At 42.9% G+C, this 11,366-nt stretch overlaps 1 protein-coding gene across 1 annotated transcript; it reads right to left on the bottom strand.

The window, feature by feature from the left end:
* Positions 1–16: 16 nt before the first annotated feature.
* On the bottom strand, positions 17–10,202 carry LOC128735611 (SET domain-containing protein SmydA-8-like). The gene is made up of 7 exons (XM_053830095.1): positions 10,150–10,202; positions 9,926–10,057; positions 9,287–9,833; positions 9,074–9,225; positions 8,922–9,016; positions 296–618; positions 17–235 (listed from the first exon to the last, which is right to left on the bottom strand). Exons 1-7 carry the CDS (start codon positions 10,200–10,202, stop codon positions 17–19), a joined length of 1,521 nt encoding a protein of 506 aa, XP_053686070.1.
* Between the last annotated feature and the right edge of the window lie 1,164 nt (positions 10,203–11,366).

Below are 11,366 nucleotides of genomic sequence, written 5' to 3' on the forward strand. Positions count from 1 at the left end.
ATACAACCGTTTAAAATTATTTTTGTTTCGACATTTTTTTCTTACTACACTTTGTCGTTGCTTTCGCTGTACGCGCATCTTCGACTAAAGCCTTCACTTGTGATATTTCTTCCCGTAGCTCCTTCAGCTCGCACATGGCCCGTTTGCTTAGCTGACCCTCCGGTGTGGTTGGATGATCAAACAGTAGCATACTGATCGATTCCTTTAGACCATTTTCCGCATCCACGAGTTGGTGCTATCGAAAAATTCTTTTTAATCAAAAAACTGCAAAAACCATTAGTTTGTAAACATTTACCAGCAAATCGCCACATGAAATCGATTTGGATTCGAAATCATGCTTGCCGAGATACCATAGCGCCATGTTATGTTCGTACAGTGCAATTCCGGTTAGCCGAGAAATCCCTGGCTCTAGCACCCGTAGAATCTGGAGCATTTCTCCACACAACTCCAGTTTACGCACCAGAATTTGTTTCGGGATGTCGACTGGGTGGGAAGACTGACACAGGTTGCGTAGTTCTCCAGCTAGTGTTTGCTTCATTTCCAGGACCAGAGAATTATGTGGGTTCAACGTTTTCGAGTGTCTGCTGATTATTCTTTCCAGGTCATCAATGTCGGAAGCTGCGGATTCGTTCGAAATAAAATTTCTCGATAAGCTCATAAATTATTATTAATACAGTTCCCCGTATCATGTCAAACTAATTTCTTAATTTACGAAAATTTCCTACTAATCTGGAACTGTTATGTATTAAACAAACATCAGCTAAACTGTCCAATGGCATTCAATTTGTCAGTCTAGAGCAGTGATGGCCAAACTGCGGCCGCGTGTCGCATGCGGCTCTTGAATATGGTCCTTGCGGCTCGCGGACTGTCAAGTAAATAACATTCTATCTTCTCGACGGTAGAAACAAAGAGCAGTCATACAAAAATAATATCATCGCATAGGAGTGTGTGGGACGTATGCGAGAATGATAGAATTGGGAGAATAAGGCAAAACTAACTATTGGGCTACCTAATATAACGGGCGGCAGTAGTTTAGTGAGTAAAACATACGGTTACCAACCGAAAGAGCGTGGGTGCGACCCCCACCTCCCGTTGCACAACCCAATATATTTTTGGTCTATATTGAAATTTTCCAACTCATCCAATTAATCATTCTTCGCACCAGACACTTTCTCTCTCTCCAAAATGGTTTTAGTCGTGACCCGCGCATAGGATCATATGCTAAATAATAAAAAATAAAAGCCTTAGAAGGGCACGAACCTTCCTTCGAATCGCGGTAGTAAAGAATCCATGCTGTAGTATCCCAGTTTGGAGTGAACCATGAATACATGATACAGTGGTTTCAACGTTCCGTTCCGTTCCAACGTCCATTGAACATCCCAAGCAGCACATTTTACGCACTTATGGCGGCAGAAACTTATTTACGACTAAAATTAGTCATAATTCGGTTACCACAACTGGTTTGTAACAACTGTGCTAGTAGGGATGGATGCAAAAACGACATTTCTCCATAAGGAGAATTATCGGAGGAGACGCCATCGTGTTTCCAAAGACCCGATAAACCAAAAATGGTAAGTGACAATTAAAATGGCCTGCCGAAGACTATTGAACGGAACAAGCTAGAATGCAACCGTGCTGCTATGGGCGTTGACGCATCCGCTTAAATAGGGATGATAATGTACGATAAGCTATGCTGCAGGAAGTAAAAACCGATGTATGTTCAACCTTCTGTTGTATATTTCTGTATTAGCGTGTAACGCTTAATGAAAATACATTGTTATTTTCACTTCTCGAAAAACCATTACCCTGTATGGGTGTACTTTCCATGACTAAGCGTGTTTCTCTGTACTTTAAACAGCTTTGGTTAATAATCCCACCGGCACAAATCATAGAGCCGGAATGGTTTGCACCGTATCAGGAACTTGTTTCCACTCCTCTGACTTGGACTACTCATCGTTAATTGCTTAAACGTCATGCTAAAGGGTGTCCCACGTCAAATTGCACCTCGGAAAAGACGCTGTAGAAAATTACCCATCGGGTGATTTCTCTTGAAAATTTGGGTAGAAGTAGTTTAGAGTGTATTATTTACATTGTTTTTTTATGGGTATGAAACGGAGAAAGACAAATGATGAGCGTCCAACACAGCTCTGGCCATCCCAAGCCCCTACCTAGCACCTCCACGTGGCCATACCCGGTAATGCGCTATTTAGTAGCCGAGCTAGTAGGTGCTATGCCGGGTGGTTTCCGGCTGCCTGATCTCAAAACCTTTTTTTTCCCCTGTTGGGTACATTCTACACTGCGACCAGTAATTTGATCTATTATGGCGGGCCTTTTGCCTTATCTCAAAACCTTTGGGCAGATGGCGGATCCACACGGCCTTGCTAATAGGTAAGTCTAATATAAGTTATTTTAATTATTACTTTCGTTTTAGCTTATAGAGCACTCCCTGCTATATAGTGAAAACTTTGGCCAAAACGAGTTTTAATACTGCATCCATGTGCCAGAAGAAAACATTAAATTAATTATTGGAAGCACTTATGGAAACTCAAAGGACGCAACCAAGGGGTCGGTCACTCGGCACAGCCGTTTTTATGTTAGGCGACTTGAAACGAACCGAGCTGTGCCGGTGCTGTACCGAAAGTGCCGAACTGGAAGATTTGTTAAATTCGTTAAAATCTGATAGATCTGGCAACCGTGCGAGATGATTTTGACAACTGGCAGTGCTCCCATTTCATATGTAAAATTGAACCGGAGGTGTGTAAAGCCCTATAAATGGTATTTTTATAAGGCTTTAGAGGTGTGCCGTTTGCTATCTCTGCAGTGCCGGGGCACTATGTGCTGAGTGTCCGACCCCTTGGACGCAACACTATTCCATTCGAAGGACCGCTGGTGAGGTTGTTCTATTTTTGTCCATATATACAACAATATTAAGATATCATATTATTACCTAATATAATAGTATTATTATTGATGTCATATAAGTGGAAGGCTGAATGATGGAGTGGATTGCCAACCTGAATCCTTAAGGTCTGAAGCAAATATGGCAGTTTTCAATTCTCAAAAACAAGTCATCACGTGGGTTAAAGTTGGTACAGCGAAATTGATTATTACATGGAAGCATCCTAATGCTGGAGAGCGACTCTTATATCCCCGGAATGCGCACAAGTGCCTCTGCTTGTGGGTCCGTCTAATCCCTTTAGGCCCTTCTGTAACAGCATTAGTGTAAAATTCATTTGATAATCAAATTTGGATCTACTGTAGTTCTACCTACATACACTGGCAAGTCCTTGAAGTGATGGTGGCTTTTCCCTGCCACTGCTACTATTATTTACATTGTATTTTTATCACTGTCAGTTTTTCGGAAATCGAAAAAAATAGCGTCATCCGAAAAGGAACGTTGTGAATTGATTTTGCGCAAGCACCTGGAGGAGAATCCCAATGTTTCGGTCAGGAATGTTGCCAGAAAGTTGAATCTGTCCATGTCTTTCGTTCAGAGAGTCAAAGAACGGGAGGGACTGCATACGTGCAGAAGGCTCCAAAACGTGATGAATACGAAAATACAGTGGGAAAGTCACAGGCCGGAAAATGTACACCCAGATGCTGACAAAGCCTCATTGTCTCATCATGGACGATGAGTCTTACGTCAAGGCGGACTTCCGGGAGTTTCCGGGGCTACTGTTCTTCACCACTCAGTACAAGTTTGATGTTCCGGAGGAAGTAAGAAAGCACAAAATTTCAAATTTGCCAAGAAATACATGATTTGGCAAGAGATCTCATGTGGCAAACGGTTTACCGGGACTGCAAACAGGCAGATCTACGTCGAGGAGTGTCGACAGAAGTATTTGCTTCCTCTGTTGAAACAATATGAGGGACCTACGATCTTCTGGACGGATTTAGCTTCGTGCCACTATTCAAAGGATGTCCTGGTTTTGTACCCAAGGACATGAACTCCTCTAACGCACCGGAACTAAAGCCCATCTAAAGCATCCCAAGGAGGCCAAATCTGAGGAAGACATGAAGAAAAAGTGGGTTTCCGTACAGAAGAAGCTGCAGCCGTATGTTGTACAGAATCTTATAAGTTGAGTTAAGGTGCGAGCATACGGGTATGGTATTGAAATTGACTGAAATAAATATGCCAAAAGCTTACTAATGGGATATATTTTATTGTCTGAGATTTTGAAAAGGATCGGTCAATTAGGTAATTTTCTACAGTGTTTCTTCCGTGGTGCCATTTGATGTGGGACGCCTTTTATCAGCGGAAGTCGTGCTTGCTATGGGGTTCACAAGCAATCGGGGTCGAGTATACTAAGCCCCCGTACAAAGTGTACTATGTACAAGACGCGTATTAGACCGATTGTTCTCTACGGGCATGAAACTATAATGCAATAACTCAACCGAAAACGATTATTCTTTTTCAACCCTTTGTGATTTCTTCTTCTTTTTCAGCATAGAGCCGGGGTGGTTCGGGCTGTTTCAAGCACTCCTATTCATTCAACTCGGTCTTGGGCCACTCGTCGTCAATTTCTTGGTCGTCTCAGAAGTCGCAAATCGCTTTCGACCTGGTCGAGCCATCGTGTACGTTGGGCCCGCCTGTTCCTGGTGCCGGTGGGGTTGTTGAAGAGGACTATTTTCGTCGCGCTGTCGTCCGGCATCCTTACGACGTGTCCGGCACACCGTAGCCTGCTAACTTTCGATGGATGTACGTTGGGAGTCTCCCCCAGCAGTGCCTGTAGCTCGTGATTCATATGCCTCTGCCACTCTCCGCTCCCAGTTTGTACTCCGCCAAATATCGTCCGCAGCACTTTCCGTTCGAACACGGCAAGGGCGCGTATGTCCTCCGTAAGCAGTGTCACGGCTTCAAGTCTATAAAGAACTACCGGTCAAATAAGGGTTTTGTACATTGTTAGCTTCGTGCGGCGGCGTATGCTTCTTGATCGTAGTCTTTTACGAAGGGCAAAGTAGGCCCGATTTCCCGCTTGGATGCGCCGCTGAATCTCCCTATAGTGTTGTTGTCCGTGGTCACCAGCGATCCCAAATATACGAACTCCTCTACCACTTCCAGTTCAGTTCGTCGCCGTCAACGGTTATTGTCCATGGGAGACGCGCGTTTGTTTCCTTTGAGCCTCTACCTTTCATGTACTTGGTCTTCGACGCATTTATTTTTAGCCCAATTCTCCTAGACTCTGCTTTCAGTCTGGCGTAGATTGCCTCCGCCGTCGCAAAGTTCCTGGCTATGATATCAAAGTCATCTGCAAAGCCTAGAAGTTTGCTACCCGTGCTAAAAATCGTGCCTCCCGTTTCGATGCCCGCTCGTCAGATCACCCCCTCAAGAGCGATGTTCAACAGCATGCAGGATAAACCGTCACTTTGTCTCAAACCTCGCCGCGTCTCGAAGGGACTCGAAAGTGTCCCAGAGATGCGTACGAAACGAGTGTACCCCATTAGGCATACTGACGGTAGGCATACGGACGCTAGGCATACGGACGATAGGCATAATAGACGTAAGGCATAAATACGTTAGGCATAATGGACTTTAGGCATAATGGACGGTAGGCATAATGGACGTTAGGCATAATGGACGATAGGCATAATGGATGTTAGGCATAATGGATGTTAGGCATAATGGACGTTAAGCATAATGGACGATAGGCATAATGAACAATGTTTTTGTTTATAGGATACGAGACCACTGCACTTAGATCTATAGTGGTAGATCTACACGGGTGATAGGGAATAGTCGTGCGGAAGGCATTACGGACGTTTGCATATGGTATGCAGTCAGATTACATACGAATGACTGAAACACAAAAGAATTGTATATTCAAGTTAAGTCTGCTAATTGCAAGAATCTGACCTTGAAGAAAGGTTGACAGATATAGAAACTCAATGCCACATGCAGAAACCTATTTATTCTTGCACTTCTTCCTGCAATAGGCAGCAGTTATCGAAATATATTATGATATATCAATTGAGCCTTATCTCTTTTGAAATAACGCTCGGAAATAGCGGCGTGTTCCGCATGCCAAAAGCACCTTGTTTTATTTTTCTGACTAACTGACTAATTTTGCTAACTACTTAATAAATAGGTTTACTCACTTTTCGTACAAAATAAATGATAAAATAGCATTGAAAACCGTAGTTAAACAGTATTTTCTGTAATAATTGCTTTAGAATCCCAGCTGTTTTGACGTAATGTGTGCCCCCCTGAAAACGCGAATGTGTTAGCAAAGCCCTATATACTGCCCTTACTCGCTAACGCTCGTTCGGACTCAACTAAGGGATAACACCTACTAGTCAGTAAACCTAGGAAAACGCATGCCCCTAAATAGAGGTGATTTCTGCAGGGGGGCTGCCCCCCGCAGTGGCCGGCGCTTCCGACGGCGGGTCGCCGGCGAACACTCGCCCTGAATCATCGAGGAAATGTTTGCTACTCACACGGTAAATAGGTCTCGCACCTTAACCCATTTCCTCCCAGCGCGCTGCAGCGTTGCGAAAACGCATGTGTGGGGCTTAATGGATTAAAATGAGCGTAACTCATTTGCGCCTAAGAGAAAGAAAATGTTTGTACTACAAATAACTACCAAAATGAAACATAAGGTACAGAATGTGTTTGTTTTGTTGTTTTTAGACTAAGGTGCCAGTGTTTTACGAAATGCTATTTTTCCTTCATTTGATATTTTTCTAAATAAAAGTTTGCGAGGAGATTTAGTCAAGTGAAGGTTTGACCTTTCGTGTTTCGACCTTTTATGATTCGGTCAAATAAGGGTTTGGCCCTTCATAATACTGCCAAATACTATTTCCGCTTTCGGTGGTAGTTGTTGAAATTCGGCCATTTGAATTTCGGTTATTTGTTATTGGACCATTCGATACCAACTCGGTGAGTCGATGCGAGGGGTTGGGAAAACTAACAAAAGTCGGTAGACCTACGAAAGCGAATAAATCTAGACCTAGATCTCTGTTGGGGGCCGCCTCCGCAATGACCGTCCCTTTCGACGGAGGCTCGCCGGTAACCCTTGCGGCTTACGCCCATCTTGTTTGAATCGTCTGTGAAGAGTCGTAAAACATTTTTCACGGAATTCTATCAAAGAGTAGTTATGTTTTTCTGTCAAATGGTCTCATGGATGTTTCTATGGCAAACGACGTAATGCCAAGCAGCATTATGCTAAATGACTTTATGTTGAATGGGCGGCTCCGGTTCTTATTATATTGTGACGCACTACTGTGTTATATTGTGATGATTGACTCAAGTGCGTATTCGTAGGAAAACGATTTTTTTTAAAATTATGCCTATAGTCCATTATGCCTATCATCCATTATGCCTATCGTCCATTATGCCTATCATCCATTATGCATATTGTCCATTATGCCTATCATACATTATGCCTATCGTCCGTTATGCCTAACGTCCATTATGCCTAATATCCGTATGCCTATCGTACGTATGCCTAACGTCCGTATGCCTATCGTCCGTATGCCTAACGTCGCGCACCCGTACGAAACACATCACTCGATCCAATGTAGCTCTGATCAGTTGCATCAGTTTGTCTCGATCGACTGTATCGTATGCTGCTTTGAAACCAATAAAGATGTGATGCGTGGGAACGTACTCCCGACATTTCTGCAAGATCTGGCGGATAGTAAAAATTTGGTCCGTAATTGCGCGAGCCCCCATGAAACCCGCCTGATAATTCCCTACGAAATCTTGTGCTGTCGGTGACAACCGGCGTAACAGGATCTGGGAGTATACCTTGTAGGCGGCGTTTACCAGCGTAATTCCGCGATAGTTGCAGCAGTCTAGCCGATCACCCTTTTTGTAGATGGGACAAACCACTCCTCCCATCCATTCCTCCGGTAGCTTTTCCTCCTCCCAAATCCTCGAAATAACCGAGTGTAGAGCTAGCGTTTCTTCGGTATGTTTATAAAGCTCTGCCGGTAGACGGTTCTTCCCAGTGGCTTTATTGGTCTTCAGCAACCCGATTTCTCGTTTGACTTCTTGGAGATCAGGTGCTAGGACATTACTATCCTCCATGGGAGCTCCTAGGTTAATTTCCGTTCCGCCCCCTTCTGCGACTTCGCCATTGAGGTGTTAATCGAAGAACTGCTTCCATCTGTCGACCACCTCGTGCTCGTTTGTGATTAGACTCCCTCCCTCGTCCCAACACATGTCAGGTTTCGGTGAGGAGCCCTTCCGAGTTTGGTTCACCTTCTCATAAAACTTGCGCGTGTCATTAGCTCGGAATAGTCCTCCTCAGGATTGTGGTCAACTAGTTCCTAGCTTTGTGATTTCAGCTTATCTAATTTTAAACTTTTCGGTTTCGCAGTGTAAAACTGAACGAATACCTATTCTGTAATGCAGTTCTGTCAAAGTAATATCTCATTCTTCAAAACATGCTTTTTGGAGAACCGACATCCAAATAACTGGTCTTCGGGAAGCTAGAATCTAGTACTATCAAGAAAACTGATTATCTAATTCAGTACATTCGAGGTACTGGTTCCGCGGATTGCGGGTTTCGGAGAAAAGCCGTCAAATTTTACGCCTCTTTCTGTTTTGAAAATACTGGGAAACGAAATTTGGGTAAGACCAGACACACACTTGGCAAAAGACTTGCTATGTAACGGTTTTTCGCAAGTTGTCAGTTCATGTATTATAGAAGTTTTGGCTGAAACTGAGCTGCGCAGCATTATGCGCGCTTACGATAAGTCAGTACCAACGAGGAAAAGTATCGTTGACATTAATTTGATATGCAAATATTTTCAAGGTTTCAAAAGTTGATGCATTTTTTCTAAAAAAGAAGTTAATTTTATTTAAGACATTCTAATTTAGCTAGATTCGCTAGCTTTGCCTTTAGTTCCGCCTAAAGCTCGGGGGTTTGCTAATTACTCACAAATCATCGCAACAATATCTATTGGTTCATACTTACAACAAGTCATAGCATCTTTTCTGGCAGATGTAAATGCTTGCTTCACGTAATCACGATCTATTTGTTTGCCGCATTTGCTGCATTGCCATTTCGTGCTGAAATCATCAGTTTAATTATTTTTCAATAGATTCAGCCAGTTTTGTTTTACTTACTCCTTAGTATAATATGAACACAATCCGTCTTCACATGCCGTACACTGTACTGAGCTTAGGTGCGACCCCAGCTCGGTGGGATCATTGCAACGTGCACAGGAACATAGGAAATACTTTCCTCTGCGCAAATGGGCACGCCGCTCGAACGTTCCCTGTCATAAGACATCAAATTGTTTACAGCATTGAAAAAAAACGAATATTTTAAAAACATACAAACAAACTTCTCGTGTAGTTGTAGTATAACAAATCTCCTTTGGAAACGGGAACAGTTGCATACACTTTGACATTGTATTGTCCGTCCACGGAGATCAGAGTGTTACTCACGCAGTTGTGCGTCATCAATGCCGTTTTTGGGTACAAAGCACGCGCCAAATAATTTATACCCTGATTATCCACATTCGCTCTTATTTCGAAGGCATTCACATCCAAAATACCACAGATTCGCTGGATCAGTTCTCCAGTCAAGTCGAGATCAGTGTGTTTTTGAAACGCACTGCTTTCCAACAACGGTCTCACGACGCACTGTTCATGGATATTCCATATTTCCGATCCTCGACGTGCCTCCAGATGTGCTTCCATTCTCATCATTTCATCGAATTTCGGCCGATTGTTTGGAAACAGCAGTAAGCATCGCACTACCGTTACTACATTGAAATGGTTGAACAAAAAATTTATATCTAAATTTGAGTCTTGATAGAAGTCGCATTCCGATTCGTTGTGGCCCACGCATTCGTAGCAGAGCGGTGCTCTTCTACATTTCCTGTGATGATGAAAGAACATGCAGTATTAATTAAGTTAATTGAACTTAATTGCCGATGGGCGCCTGCCAATTTACTAACTGTAATTTGTTACCTGCAGATTGTGCAAGAATTCCGGAAACAGTTCAAGCAGACAATCTCCGAATCCCAGTAAGGTCCAATAGCGAAAGGTTGGTCTACCAACACAAGTTGTCCACGAGCGAGATCGCGTTTTGCAATCAAAAATCTACAGAATGTGGAACGGACTTAATTAATCAGCCAATCACTCATATCCGGTAATCACAATGTTCACAATTCGTTTCAAAAATATGAACCTACCGTCCCAATTCATTTGATTTTGAAATTTCACAATTTTCCTCAAACTGAGCCATCTCTTACTGCATTTCTTGCTGGATCGCTGGCGAATGAATGTACCTGCTGCTCGCTTGCCAGTCATCGAGCGAAGCCGCTGTTGAAGAAGTAAGTTGACCAGAGAACAACTGGTGGGTGTAACACATTTTCTTTGCCGACCATATCGCACACAATTTTTCCTGTTCGCAACATCGCCGTATTGGCGCGCACAGTGCGCAGTGCTGCTGCCTCAAGCCGGTCGTCGTGTGCATGGAAAATCTAGAGCGGCGCATATTTTCCTCCGTCAGGTGTTTGTTTGAAAATACACACGCCAGTCCCGTAATTCAGACGCGAATACCAATGGAGGCGCGTGGTTGTCTACTTCGATGTTGCATACAATATAAATTTTCTTGCAAACTTTGAGGGGTATCACTAATCTGTGAAGTAAAATAATGCAAAGATCATATTTGACAATGATAGATTCGATTTGTCGGGGGTCGAAAATTGCACTATTTCGGTACAAGTTCAAACTTATGACTCACGCGTCCAGGTATGAGTATTAATGACTGTTTAACTACACGGTACATGCCGTATATACTTTGCCAGACTCATTAAATCTTCACCTAATGATGCGCATTACACTGTGTCGTTAAGCAAATAGTTAGATGTCCTCATAGATAGGTGATGTCAACTCGTCGAAATGAAAAATTGTATCGCATAAAGCAGCAGCCGCCCCAGTTAATTTCGAAGTACGATGCTGATCTATCAAACCAGTCGTCGTATGTTCGTATCTCAGCTAAGTGATGCTGCCAGATAGAGTCAGTAGGATTGTTACACTAGTCCCGTAACTGTTCTGTACTCTAATAGCCGACTGTGAAGTCTGTCGATAAAGAAGGGCCAAGTCTAAAATAAAAACTATTTTAACGATCTTTCGAGGAAAATATGGAATCGAAGCTCGAAGTTTTCAGTGATTACCAAAAGATTAAAAATATTTGTTTTTTCGGGTTTTTAGGCTGTGTATTTTTTTCAGGAAAGCTGAGAACTTTTTACATAATATATCAAAAACTCAGAGACATGTACCTTGTAGATTTTGAAGAAATAAATTCGCGAGAATGCAATGGAGACGCATGGTGTTCTGGTTTTGTCTGCAATAAAATATTGACAGAGATCTGAGATACGTTTATTTGTTTTGGATATTTTTGATG

This window comes from Sabethes cyaneus, chromosome 2 (genome assembly GCF_943734655.1).
Source record: "Sabethes cyaneus chromosome 2, idSabCyanKW18_F2, whole genome shotgun sequence".
Lineage (NCBI taxonomy): Eukaryota > Metazoa > Arthropoda > Insecta > Diptera > Culicidae > Sabethes > Sabethes cyaneus.

Bases quoted from the DNA above. Each gene is read 5' to 3' on its own strand.
- LOC128735611 (XM_053830095.1), bottom strand. From the start codon at position 10,202: ATGGCTCAGTTTGAGGAAAATTGTGAAATTTCAAAATCAAATGAATTG. The intron at 10,058-10,149 runs GTAGGTTCATAT...CACATTCTGTAG, and splicing joins AAATCAAATGAATTGGGACG to ATTTTTGATTGCAAAACGCG. The intron at 9,226-9,286 runs GTATGTTTTTAA...GTCTTATGACAG, and splicing joins ACTACACGAGAAGTTTGTTT to GGAACGTTCGAGCGGCGTGC.